At 33.0% G+C, this 14,647-nt stretch overlaps 1 protein-coding gene across 2 annotated transcripts in view; it reads left to right on the top strand.

Annotated features, from left to right (window-relative positions):
• BPNT1 (3'(2'), 5'-bisphosphate nucleotidase 1) overlaps nt 1-14,647 on the top strand; it is a 33,064-nt gene extending 18,417 nt beyond the window's left edge. For both annotated transcript variants that reach the window (XM_074309195.1, XM_074309196.1), the window contains exons 5-9: nt 1,414-1,462; nt 8,542-8,633; nt 11,128-11,325; nt 12,245-12,350; nt 13,943-14,647. In XM_074309195.1, the coding sequence (XP_074165296.1) occupies nt 1,414-1,462; nt 8,542-8,633; nt 11,128-11,325; nt 12,245-12,350; nt 13,943-14,091 (594 nt within the window). In that variant the 3' untranslated portion in view covers nt 14,092-14,647. The remainder of the gene's footprint in view (nt 1-1,413; nt 1,463-8,541; nt 8,634-11,127; nt 11,326-12,244; nt 12,351-13,942) is intronic.

The following is a 14,647-nucleotide window of genomic DNA, read 5'->3' as shown; positions in this document are numbered from 1 at the left end:
CTGAAGCAGTGCATAAGACATGTGAGGTATGCAGTGAAGACAAGGAAATTGGATAAGACCAGTTTTATTGGATCATAGTGTGATGGAAAGTGAGGAGGTACAGAGAAGGGAAGTAATATATAATGAATCTAGAAAGATAGGACCTCACTTCAAGTCTTGCCTTTGATGCATATTTTCAGTGGGTTAATTACAACTTCTTGCAATCTTAGTAAAACTAAGATTGCAAATTGCTAATCTGACTTTGTAGAAGTTTCTATTCTAGAAATTCCATACACTGATGAAATAACAAGCCAGTACCAAAACATATACATATATGGTAACACAACTGATATTTAAAAAAAAAAAAAAAAAAAAAAAAAAAGTATTGGGGCAGTTAGGTGGCGAGAGTGGATAGAGCATCAACCCTGAAATCAAGAGGACCTGAGTTCAACTGTGGTCTTGGACACTTGAGGGTCCTGGTTGTATGACCCTGGCAAGTCATTTAATCCCAATTGCCTCAGGGTGGGGAAATGTATTCAAAGTTGTCTATTCGTTTAATATTGCCCCCATTAAAAGTATTCATCATGGTCTGCCTTGTACAATGAAGCTGCCATTGCTTAAAATATTTTTGGAGTTTCTGTTTTGAAGTTGCCTTTCAGAGATCTGGTATATTCTTGGAGTAGAGAGAAATGTCTGTATTTTGAGGGAGGAAACTTTTTTTGAAATACTCATAAATTATTTGGAATCAAGTTTCCTAAATAAGTTATCAAACTAGTAGCAGATTTTTGGTTTAAAGTTGAGGTTGAAATATAAAATAATGAAATTGATTTTCTTGTAAGTTAACTTAGGGTAATTCCTAAAAAGGAGTACCAAAAAATGTTTTGAGTAATATGTTGGGGAATGATTGTTGAATTAAGTATATTATCTTATTTTAAAGTATGGTATTCATTTGGCTATAAAAATAGTTCTGATTTTTAAAAAAAGCCTATTCATTATTTTGTAGTTAAGGTTTATACTCTTGAATTGGTATATTGTTAGAGTCAGATTTGTGCCTCAATTGAAAGCTTTTTTTTATATCCCCATCTTTGCTTAGTTCCTTTTAGAATCTATTTGATATATGACATTGTTCTTAGTTCTTTAATGACTTTGTAGAATTATAGTAAAGCTTTGTTCGTTTAGAATTACTAAAGTATTCTACAATGTATCATACCAATACTTTCCAACAATTCAGTTAGGCTTTCTCCCTGATGCTTGTAAACAAGGTAGTGAGGCCTAATGAAACTGGTGAGTACCCTTAAATTTTTTGCTATCATATCAGAAAAAAAGTATAACTTAATTTCAATGAGAAGGAAAATAATTCTTGTCATTTAATGTAGTTAGATTTATACTTGTGATATTATTTCCCGGTATAATATTTTTCTTGCTGTTTTTCAGCTTGTTGTATGGGTTGATCCTCTGGATGGAACCAAGGAATACACTGAAGGTTAGTCTCTTATTTGGAATTCTATATGGCAAAACTAATCTTAACACTTTAATACAAATAAATAACAGAACCTATTTTCGGTCCCTTATATGAAAAGGAAGCATACCTTTCCTAAGAGAGACATTGCATCCATGCTATCACCAACTGACTATCCTTTCCTGGTCACATATATTATCCTGGTTACATCCTTCCAGATTTTTATCCTTACCCTGTACCTTGCTTTCCACATTCTGAAGCAGCTAGATGACACAGTGGATAGAGTGCCAGACAAGGAGACAGAAACCCCTGAATTAGAATCCAGGTGCAGACAGTAACTGTGTAACCCTGGACAAGTCCCTTAACTTTTGTTTGGCTTAGGTTCCTCATCTGTAAAATGAGGGTAATAATAGCACCTACTTCATAGGCTTGTTGTGAGGATTAAATGAAATAATTGTAAAGTATTTTGTAAACCTTAAAGCACTGTATAAATGCTAGTTATTTCTTACATCTTATTTTATTCTATAGAGATGATCTTTAATTAAAGTCATCATTTTTTCCTTTCCAAAGTTTCCTTTAGTATTTAATAATAAGAAGAATTAAAATTAAAGAGTCAACAAATCACACTAAAACTGCCATCCTCTTTATGGAAAGAGACAGAAAGCCAGAGATTTGACCTCCAAATATTCATGTTTCCTTTATTTTCATGTATGAAGAAAAGGACATACTTTATTTTAAAAAATCATTTGCATATTTCATGTCTAAAGCAGAACATATTTCAGGAGTCTTAAAAACTTTTGATAACTATGTCCTATTATGTATGATATATAATATAAATGTGTTGTTATTGTTATTATTCAGACTTTTCTAATGGAAACATTAAATGTATTTGAAGTAGCCATCAGATATGGAGATTAGCAAAAGGGATGGGTTGTTTGCCATTATTTATATACCAGAGTATTCTCTGTAATACAGTGGGGGAAAAAAGAATAAGTTATGGTGGAAAAGGTATCAACTTTAATAATTCAGAACAGGTTTATAATCCAGTGATAGAATATGATACAAAGCATAATGATAGTTTATATCTAGTTCAGTAATTAGGGCAGAGACGTCAAACTCTGGGCAGCCCATAAAATGAATGCCAAATAAGGGATTAAAATGTACTTAGGAAATGTTTAAGAAAATAAATAAAATACAAAATATATACAACCTAAGTCAGTGGTCCTCAAACTACGGCCCGCAGGCCAGATGCAGCCCACTGAGGACATTTATGCGGCCTGCCTATGGCAAAATCAGACCCTAAGTGACTTTGACCTAAACTCGCATTAGCAATGCACACTTCCAGCACTGGGCTGAGGCGGTGGAGACAAAGTGTGAGGCGCTCCAACAGCCTGAGGGACAGTGAACTGGCCCCCTATTTAAAAAGTTTGAGAACCACTGATCTAAGTAATGTTATGGTTTTCTAAGTTGATATGGGGCTCACAATGATTCATGTCTATTTGAAACACCACTGATTTAGAGTATGGTAATAATGAAGCTGAGTTTAATTCTCCTATAGACCAGTAAGAGAATTTTGTTTTCTTCAGCCAGCTGTATGAAATTTCATACATTTGACCAACAAAGACTAAGCATAGTTTAGTTTGATCTATATTACCATTACAGTTGATGATAAATCATGATCTGCCTCTAGTACTTACACAGCTGCAAGGGATTAATGTAGGCTTAAGCTGGTGCCTTGCATTAAAGTAAACTCACAGGTTTTTGGATGTTGAACTCCAAATTCTTTCACCTAGTTGTAACAACTGCTTCCCTTGTCGTTGAATTTTTCCATTTCCATTGCTGACTACTTAGCTCTAGTTCTATGGCAGTGCTAAGACAGCTTTCTACTGGAGGAATTTGTTTTATTAATTAGATAGATCTTTGAAGACCCGATTCAAATACCACCAGTGGCCATCAATTCTGAAGGCAAAATAAATCTCAAGCTTATGATTTATTGCACAAGGCTAAATTTAGGAGCCCTTTGGAGGAGACATTACCACCAATTCCTGGCCCCAGGCCATTCTAACATCCTAGCACTTCTAGTTAATTTTATCCTCACTTTTATTCCTCTCTTGAGAAGCATGTATATTTTGGGTAAGAAACAGGTGGACATGAAGAAACCTTCATAATTTTACTCTTTCTAGATTTCAGTGGTGTTGGAGATTCTGTCTCAATTCAATTTAAAAAGGCTTTACTAAATGACATTCTTTACTAGCCAATCTCTTACTTTCTGGGAATTTGGAAATGAAAAGTTTTTCCTTATCCTCAGGGAGCTTCCAGTATAATGGAAGACATAAAATCTGTACAAAAATAATATGTTAATATGCTAAGTACAGAGGAGGTTCAGACAAAGTGAAATAAGAAATTTTAGGACAGTGATATCAGTTTCATTAGAGAAGTAATCAAAAGAGGTTTCTTTAAAGAGCTGATACCTATGTAGATTTTTAAGGAAAAAAAATTTCACCAAGTAAAGAAATGTAAAGGGAATATAATCCAGATATGAGTAGTGGCTTGTGAAAATGCACTGTCCATCTTTTCTTCTAGCCTGTCATTATTACTCATTGTCCTTTGAAGTTCATGATAGGCATTGGGTAATAAAAAGCAGAGCTAACAATAACTAATCTTGCTTTTATTTTCTCTATTAAGGAAAAGGGTTACATGATCTTTGTTTAGGTACTTATAGTGAAAGAGAATCTAATACTTCCAGAAGAAGTGCATTCCACTTTTAAATAACATCAATTGGTGGAAAATTTTTCCTTAAATTAAACTTAATTAATTTCACCTGTTGCATCTAGTTCTGCCAATCTTGGGATCTAAGAGGGAGGGTAGAACAAAAGTAATTATTAGGTATTGAAAGCCATATTAAATAAGGAGGTAGTAAAAGTTACCTATCTGTAATAATACTGAAAGAATTGGCAGGTATGATTGCTGAGTCACTATTAGTGGTCTTATTTGTGGGGGAAAAAAAGGAAAAATGTTTTTTTTGAGCCAGTATGGTTTGATCAGGAATAGATCATGCTAATCTAGCCTTATTAATTTTTTGACAGGGTTACTAATAATCTAATAAACCAAAGTAATGACACAGAATAACATACATTGGGGCAACTAGATAGGGTAGTGTATAGAATGCTGGATCTGGAGTTAGGAAGACATCTTTCTAAGATCGCATTCCTCTGTAGACACTAACTATGTGATTCTGAGCAAGTCACTTAACCTTATTTACCTCAGTTTCCTCAACTATAAAATGAGCTGGATAAGAAAATAGCAAACTTCTCCAGTGTCTTTGGTAAGGAAAGCCCAGTTGGGTCACAGAGTCAGACAAAAAGGAAACATTTGGACATCAGATCAAAAATGTACATGGATCTCAGATATTAGGCATTTGATAAAATCTTCTCTGATATGTCAGTGAAATGTAAATATGCTTACTGTGTGTTAATGCACTGAAGTAGATTTAGAATTTGTTTAATGATTAGAATCAAAAAGTAGTGATTAATTGATGTCATCCAGGAAAGATGTTTCTATTAAAGTCCTTTAGAGATTTGTCCTTGACTCTTGTGCCATTTGATATTTTTATCATAGAATTTAGTTTCTCTAAAGAGGTAATACATATATTGATTGGGCTATATCTCTAGCATTTAACATAATTCTTGACTCATAGTAAATGCTTAATATGTTATTGTTTGTTGACTGACTGACAATATATAGGGAGACTGACACCTCCCTTATCATTACCATCTAGATCTTTATACTCCAGTAGATAGATGCTCAACAAAAATTCATGATAGAGGAATATTAGATTATTATTAAAATGTTAAAGAAATATGGTGGCAACTCGGGTATCTCATTAATTGGGAAGACTGTGTGCCAGAGAGAAGTACGAGAACTTTCATGATCTCAAACAGATAGGAACATTCTTCTTTTGGTCTCTATACAAATCTTGACTCTGATGCCCAAGGAGAGCTATCTGAAGGAAAGGTGAGCAGATTAAGAAAGATACTGAAGGGGCAGCTAGGTGGCCCATTGGATAAGGAGCACCAGCCCTAAAGTCAGGAGGACCTGAGTTCAAATCTGACCTCAGACACTTAACACTTCCTAGCTGTGTGATCCTGGGCAAGTCAATTAAACTCAATTGCCTCAGCAAAAAAGAAAGAAAGAAAGAAAGAAGGATACTAAGAGGAATGGCACCAGTACATAAGATTAGTCTTAGTCATAGAGATCTAAACAAACATTTCTTGCCAGCTGATTACCAAGTACATTGATTAATACATATTTGACTCCAGTTTAAGTAACATTCCCTATACAATCCCCTCATAGAATCAGAGAAAAGAAAGAATTCCCTTTAATTCAATTCATCCCTGTACTTGTTTCCTCTATAATGTGCTAAAGAAAGGATCCTATAATCTTTGTTTAAATATCTTTAAAAGGCAGGGAACCCACTACTTCCTGAGGAAGCCATTCTACTTTTAAATAACATCAATTGCAAGAAAGATTTTTCTTAAATTAAGCCTTAATCTCATGCCTGATTTCTATCCACAGCATCTATTTGTCGGTCTTAATGTTCTATTCCTTGATTTTTCTTAGCAGTTCCTTTTTCTTGTCATTTCTTAAAGCACCAAAATATTCCATTACAATCATATAATTTTGTTCAGCCATTGCTGAATTGATGCATATTCCCTCTATTTCCAGTTCCTTGCCAGCAAAAAATAGCTGCTATAAATATTTTGTATAAATGAACCCTTTTCCTCTCTTAAAAATTTCTCTTTGCCATATAGATCTAGTAGTGTCTTACTGGATCAAGAATATGCAGTTTAGGGCATAATTCCAAACAGTTCTCCAGAATGATTGGATGGATGTTCAATTCCAACAACAGTGCATCAATGTCTGATTTTCCCACATCCCCTCCAGTATTTATATTCATTTTCCTTTTCTGTCATGTTAGCCAATCTGATAGGTGTGAGGTGAGACCTCAGAGTTATTTTAGTTTGCAATTTGCAGTGATTTAAAAGATTTTTTCATAGCTTTAATGTATTCTTTGGAAATCTTTTTCATATCATTTGACCATTTATGAATTGTAAAATCAGATAGTTATTCTTGGTTTTGATAAGGTCAGGAGGCCTCCATCCCTGCCCTAGATACATGCACATGCTGTGTCTTGTGAACGTCACTTCAACAAATAGCAGGCTTAGGATTTAACCAGTAGAGTCTTAACCAGTAGAGTCACCACCCACTAAATCACAAATGCATAGCTCCTTATTCCTCTCATTTTTCTTGAATAATCTTATATTTCTAATGCCATTTTGATCCATATTTCCATGACTTAGAGCCATCTGTTCCATGGAGGGGTCTAGGACTCCTCATGGCAGGAACAAGCTTATGTGCTGTGTGTGGTTCAATGGAAAGACAGTTGAAATTGGAGTCCGAGGCCCTAGGTTTGAATCCTGGATCTTCTATTTACTGCTTATGTCACCTTAAGCAAGTAAATAATACTCATTGAACCTCACATAAAATATTGGGCTTGAATTAAACTTGCCATGAACTGTTGGTGTTAAATTCACTTTAGATTCTACAAAGAAAGACTATAACCCTGCTGGCCTGCAGCCATCAGCAGCATTGCCCTTGTAGGATGACAATTGTTACATTTTCTTTTTTTATGTGTTAATGAAAATATTGTTTTCAGATACATTTTAATGAATTCATACTAGATAGATCACATAAAATAATTCTTTTTTTTTATTTAGGATTTTTTTCCACAGTATATATGCATGAGTAATTTTTTTTAATAATATTATCCCTTGTATTCATTTTTCCAAATTATCCCCCCCCATCCACTCCCTCCCCCCGATGACAGGCAATCCCATACATTTTACATGTGTTACAATAAAACCTAGATACAATATGTATGTGTAAATACCATTTTCTTGTTGCACATTAAGTATTAGATTCCGAAGGTATAAGTAACCTGGGTAGATGGACAGTAGTGCTAACAATTCACATTTACTTCCCAGTGTTCCTTCTCTGGGTGTAATTATTTCTGTCCATCATTGATCAACTGGAAGTGAGTTGGATCTTCTTTATTTTGAAGATATCCACTTCCATCAGAATACATCTTCATACAACATTGAAGTGTACAGCGATCTTCTGGTTCTGTTCATTTCACTCAGCATCAGTTGATGTAAGTCTCTCCAAGCCTCTCTGTATTCCTCCTGCTGGTCATTTCTTACAGAGCAATAATATTCCATAACCTTCATATACCATAATTTACCCAACCATTCTCCAATTGATGGACATCTATTCAATTTCCAGTTTCTAGCTATAACAAAAAGAGCTGCCACAAACATTTTGGCACATATAGGTCCCTTTCCCCTCTTTAGTATTTCTTTGGGATATAAGCCCAATAGCAACAATGCTGGGTCAAAGGGTATGCACAGTTTGATAACTTTTGGGGCATAGTTCCAGGTTGCTCTCCAGAATGGCTGGATTCTTTCACAACTCCACCGACAATGTATCAGTGTCCCAGTTTTCCCACATCCCCTCCAACATTCATCATTATTTGTTCCTGTCATCTTAGCCAATCTGACAGGTGTGTAGTGGTATCTCAGAATTGTCTTAATTTGCATTTCTCTGATCAGTAGTGATTTGGAACACTCTTTCATATGAGTGGATATAGTTTCAATTTCATCATCTGAGAATTGTCTGTTCATATCCTTTGACCATTTATGAATTGGAGAAGGTTTGATTTCTTAGAAATTAGGGTCAGTTCTCTATATATTTTGGAAATGAGACCTTTGTCAGAACCTTTAACTTTAAAAATATTTTCCCAATCTTGTTTGCATTAGTATTGTTTGTACAGAAACTTTTTAGTTTGATGTAATCAAAATCTTCTATTTTGTGATCAATAATGATCTCTAGTTCTCCTCTGGTCATAAATTCCTTCCTCCTCCACAGGTCTGAGAAGTAGACTATTTTCTGTTTCTCTAATCTATTTATTATCTCATTCTTTTCACATAAAATAATTCAAGAAACTAATGGACAAATAAATAAATGACTTTGTTTTGTATATACAGGTCTCCTGGATAATGTAACAGTCCTTATTGGAATTGCTTATGAAGGAAAAGCAATAGCAGGAATTATTAACCAGCCTTATTACAACTATCAGGTATAATATATTAATGTAGAAAAATTCATTTGTTTTGTAATAAATTTTGTAAATTTCCGTTATGGGCATGGAAAAGGGCCATCTGAGATCTAGACCAGCTTTTGTCTTTACTTTTTTAACACTGTCATTAAGGACTTGAATAAAAAAAATTTGATAGCTTGTTATCTAATAGATGACAGGAAGTTGGGAAAGATTTGCTAATACATCATTTGACTGATGTCTCTACTATTAAGAGTACATATGCTCTTGAGGAAGAAATTTTTTTTTTCCTTTTTTTGTGTTCTCAGTTTCTTAGTACAATATCTTCATTTTGCTCACCACATTTGAGGAGCAACATTGACTAGAAGTTACCAGTTTAAGTTTAAGCTATTGAAGCCTAAAACTGGTAAAGCTTAAGAACGGACTAAGAATTTTGGGCTACATAGTATGTACAGAAGAGGGTTTTTAAGATGGTGATGGGATTCAGTATTCCAAACTCCTAGTCTTTCAAACTTTGTAGTAAAGGAAAGTTAATTTTCTAAACTTTTGGTTGGGACTATCCTTGGTTATTACTATTAATCTCATTGTTCAGTTTGAAGTGTTTATTGCTGGTTCCTACTCCGTCCCCTATTTACATTGTAGTTATTCTGTATACTGTTTTCCTGATTTTGCTTACTTTACTTTGCATTAATTCATGTGCTCTTTTTATTCTTTTCTGAATCATATTCATTGTTTCTTACAGCATAGTGATGACATAGTTTGTTCAGGTTTTTCTAGTCTATTAATATCTAGTTTGTTTCTAGTTTTTTCTTAGTATAGAAAAAGTGCTCCTATAAATGTTTTAGTATATATGGGACTTTTCTGTCTTTGACCTCTTAGGAATGTGTTTGTGTGTGTGTGTATATATATGTGATTGCAGGTATGTATCAATGGAATTAGAGTTAGTTTGTTAACCTGGACACCCATCTCTTAAGGAGAGCTAGGAATATGTCATAAAAATGACATATTAGGAACAAGCAATACTATGAGTCATTTTCTTTTGAGTAATATTTAATAACCAACATTAGATTGCCATTTGCTCTATTTGTTGATCTGGTATCATTCCTAATCAGTTTGGGAAAAAAAACAAAACAGCATGGTACTGAGGGAAAAGTGCTGCATTTAGTTAAATCTGGGTTCAAATTCCAACTCTAACACTTACTAAATATGTGATCAATTGCATGATCTCTAGCCTCAGTTTTCACATCTGTTAAATTATGATACTTGAAGTACCCATCTGACAGAGTTTGTCCTGAGAATCAAATGAGATAAAGTATGTAAAACACTGGGAAGAACTTTTAAGTGCTGTGTCAGCTATACTAATATAATGATCTTTTTTTCTTTCCCCAAGGACTGAAAGGAGAAAGCTCAGTATTGTTTCCATCATTCAGTAATTCCAGAGTTGAAATATAGTATTCTAAAATTATACATTTTAAATGAAGGAACTGAGAGAAAAGAACTCTTTTAAGACTCACAGGGAAAACAAGTAATCAGAAGCCCATCATATATATCATGCTTAACTAGGAATAGATATATGCTCCTTTCAAAAACACATCTTTTACTTGTTTTTCCATGACATTTTAACACTTTTTACAACATTATAGGATATTTGCTCCTTAATGCCTTTGGTGGTTGATTTTTATTTATTAGTCGAAGCATATATTTTTTGGAATTATCCACACCAAAGTGCCAATTCAGATTGTGATACAGTCAAGATCACAGTGTAAAATCTAAAAAGAAATCAGACTGATAATTAAAAGGGATATTTTAATCAGAAATAAAATTACCATAGGACCATTTATTTGTAAGTGTATAAATGATAAATTATACAAAGACACTTTAGGATCTTTGAAATCAATCATTAAAATAATCAGTGAATATTTATTAAGCACCTACTATATGTTAAGAATACAAAAAGAGGCAGACTATAGTCCCTGCTCTCTCTAGGAGTTCACAATCTAATTTTGTTTTAGGTAGATTCAAGTCCAAAGTTATGTTATCTTTATCTTTTTACCTCTTTCTTCCCAACAGCCTTTCATTGACACTATTCAGTCATAACTGTTGTCCTGTATCATATTGAAAATCTGAAGAGCAGCTAGGTGGTGCAGTGGATAGAACACCAGCCCTGAAATTAGAAAGGACCTGATTTCAAATGTGGCCTCATTTAACACTTCCCAACTTTGTGATCCTGGGCAAGTCACTTAACTCCAATTGCCCCAACCAAAAAAAAAAAAAAAAAAAAAAAAAAAAAAGAAAGAAAAATCTGTTGAGTGATCCTGATAGCACTAGAATTCCATGCATTTCAAACTATATTATTTCACAAAATAGTAAAATAATTCATATTATTTGGGTACTTAATAATTTTTTGTTAATCTTATATCTTTTCATATAAAATAATAAAACATCATACCTTTATTGGCTTTTTGCTACAGAATTATTACATATTATTGTTTCATTGATTTTTTTTTTTTTTTAGGCAGGAACAGATGCTGTGCTCGGGAGGACAATTTGGGGAATTTTAGGTTTGGGTGCCTTTGGGTTTCAGCTGAATGAAGTGCCTGATGGGAAACATATAATCACCACTACTCGTTCACATTCGAGCAAGTTGGTAAATGATTGCGTTTCTGCTATGAATCCTGATAATGTTCTCAGAGTGGGAGGAGCAGGAAATAAGGTAATACATTTGGTGTTTGTCAGAAATAAAACATTGAGGGGAGTTGGGAAATATTAAATTTATTATCATTTCCACCCTTAAGCTTCTTGTTATACAGAGTCAGTGATTTGATGATGTTTAAACTTGTTCATTTGGTATATTAGTATTAAACGTGTGGAAAGAATGGAAGTTGTAAAATGATGCCACTAACATAACTATAAACTATAAAACCAGTTCTATTTCTGGTTTTTAAATTCTAAATTCAAACCTATTAAAATTTTTGATATATTGGTTTTTTCTTGCACTTTTTCTGAAGTAATCATTCATTTACATTAGAAATAGCCCATCTAAGCTAGAAAGTAGTTAAAGTGACCTAAGCATCCCAATATTTGTCTTTTGAGAAAGCTAATAGCAAGTTTTTTAGGTGGCTGTCAGAATCTTTTTTTTGTTGCCTGGTTTCAAATTAAAATTAACCTTTGAACATGAGTGATGCTGAAAGGAGTAATTGTTGAGGAGCTCAATAAATTTTTCTCATATTTGTATGTGTTTTTTCACCTGATTTTCTGAACATACAAAAACTGATTTTATTTTATTTTTTAATTTGAGAGGCAGTTGGGTTTAAATGATTTGCCCAGAGTCATACAACTAGTATGAGAAAAATATCTAAAGTAGGATTTGAACTCAAGTCCTCCTGACTCCAGGGCTGGTGCTCTATTCATCACACCATCTGGCTGCCCCTTAAACTTATTTTATTTTTTAACAAAGTCATCAAACTGTCTTGCTGTTTTTCTTGTAATACTGTAGACATCTAAATCCACTAAAGGCATTATTTCATTTGAAAGTTATGCACTTGAACTGGCTATATTTATTGCTATAGGCAAAAAGATTCATGTTCCTAGAGCCTGTAACATTAAAAAACATTAAAAAAAAATCCTTACAGATCATTCAGCTGATTGAAGGCAAGGCATCTGCTTATGTATTTGCAAGTCCTGGATGTAAGAAGTGGGATACTTGTGCTCCAGAAGTTATTTTACACGCTGTGGGAGGTAAGTAAGCAAATTCAGAGACTTTTTGGATGAAGTAGAGAAATTTTAGTATCTATTATTAGATCTATTAGTATCAATAACATCACATACATTTTATTAATAACTTTTGTTTTAAATTATCGTCTTCATTTCTCATTGTATCCTGACATCTACCTTGTCCTAGAAATCCATTCCATAGAATAAGTGACTTTAGAAAAAAAGTTCAGCAAAAGTAATAACTACCATATCAAAAAAGTCTGATGTTCTATGTAGTATTTCAAATTCGTAGTTTCCCACATATTTAAAATTAGGAAGGACCTGATTTCACATATGTTTATGAAGAACAGCTCTATGGGAAGGTGAGGTAAGGAATGTAATAGGAAATGTAGATGATATAAAAACAAAAGATATCACATATTTTAAAAAGCAGAAGAAGGTAATCTCTTTATTCTTGTCCTTAGGCCTTAATTTAGAGGAAAGCTCTCCACCCCATCTAAAAGAATATGGTAAACACATAACATTAAGATGACTTTAAAAATTGTTTCTTGGACCATCTTTACTATTAGTAAAAACTGCCTCATGAAATTAATTTATCAGCTAGAATAAACTCAAGGAACATGCTTGATTTTTTTTATTCATCCATTTTACTTTAGATAATGTCTTCTTTTTAAAAAGTTAAATTTTGGGGCAGCTAGGTGGCAGAGTGGATAGAGCATCAGCTGTGAAGTCAGGAGGACCTGAGTTCAAACATGGCCTCAGACACTTAATACTTCCTTGATGTGTGATCCTGGGCAAGTCACTTAACCCCAATTGCCTCAGCAAAAACAAAGAAACAAACAAAAAAAAAAAAGTTAAATTTTATTGATATCTTTTGTTTTTATATCACCTACATTTCCTATTACATTCCTTACCTCACCTTCCCATAGAGCTGTTCTTCATAAAAAAGAATGTAAATAGTTCAACAAAAGGAAGGAATACATAGAAAAATCCTGACATTATACAGTTTCCACACTTATTATATGATGTCATATAAGTATATAATAGAGTATATTTTTTATGTAGTACATTATTTTATACATATATATATATATATAATAAGTATTCTGCCTTATCCCTGAAATGGGAAAGAAAAAGCATAAATCATTTCCTGTTTTGAATATTCAACTGATCTTATATTAGGGCTAAGATTTCTGTTCTTTTTAGGATTTGTAATCCTGGAATTTTTAATCTCATATTTAAATTGTCCTGGTGACTACAGACTTAACATGAATAAAATGATTCTCAGAATTAGTGTTAAGGAATTGGATTAGATAAAATTTTTAGGTCAATTCCAGCTTTTAAATTTTATGATTTCTATCTTTCATTTAATTGAAAATTGAGTTAGAGATATAGCTCTTAAACAAATTCAAATTTTCACTCTTCTAATCTAAATTTTTTCCTTTTGTTCATCTTCTCAACTTGAGTTGCTCCTTTAATTTTGTGTTTTTATATGATACTTAGAAGTAATTGAAAACCATTTGTGTGAGAGGAAACAAAAAACAACCACTTTCTTTTTCTATCCTGAAATGTAGTTTCTGATGAGGAATCAATGTATTATATGTTTTTACTTCCAGGCAAATTGACTGACATTCATGGAAATGCCCTTCAGTATCATAAGGAGGTAAAGCATATGAATTCTGCTGGTGTCCTTGCCACATTGAGGAATCATGACTATTATGCAAGCCGTGTTCCAGAGACTGTTAAGCAAGCACTTGTGCCATGAGGGACATATTATATGCTTCCAGTGAAAAAAAAAAAGTGATTTAATATTCAAGTTAATAAATTTTTTAAAATTATGAAAATAGATTTAGTTTTGTTTTATCATTATTGATTAGTTATATTGTTTAGACACTGAATACCATATTTAATGAATTCTGATAAATTTATAGTTCCAGTTTTGAAATATAGAGCATCAACTTTAAGCTGGTAAACCAGATCCGTGGAACAGCCAAATTTGGATCCTAGTGATCACAATTGATAACTAGTGACTCATGACAAAAGTTTTGACTTACATTCTATTGTTTTCCCATTTAACAGTTGTAATAAAAATGAAAAGGTCAGTTCTAAGCCCTCATAATATACTATCAGCATTCCTGTCAATTTTCCTTATTTGATTTAGGACACAAAACTTAGTTGCTATATGGATCTTGTTTTGTTAAGTGACTTTATTCTTTAAATTATTGTAAATTTTTAATCATGACTATTACAAAATGCTATTTTTTATGTTGATGAAATAGCTTTGTGAGACATCCTTTATAATAAAAGTATACATTATTTAA

Source organism: Sminthopsis crassicaudata, chromosome 4 (assembly GCF_048593235.1).
Source record: "Sminthopsis crassicaudata isolate SCR6 chromosome 4, ASM4859323v1, whole genome shotgun sequence".
Classification (NCBI taxonomy): Eukaryota; Metazoa; Chordata; class Mammalia; order Dasyuromorphia; family Dasyuridae; genus Sminthopsis; species Sminthopsis crassicaudata.
This window is presented reverse-complemented; position numbering and strand designations above follow the sequence as displayed.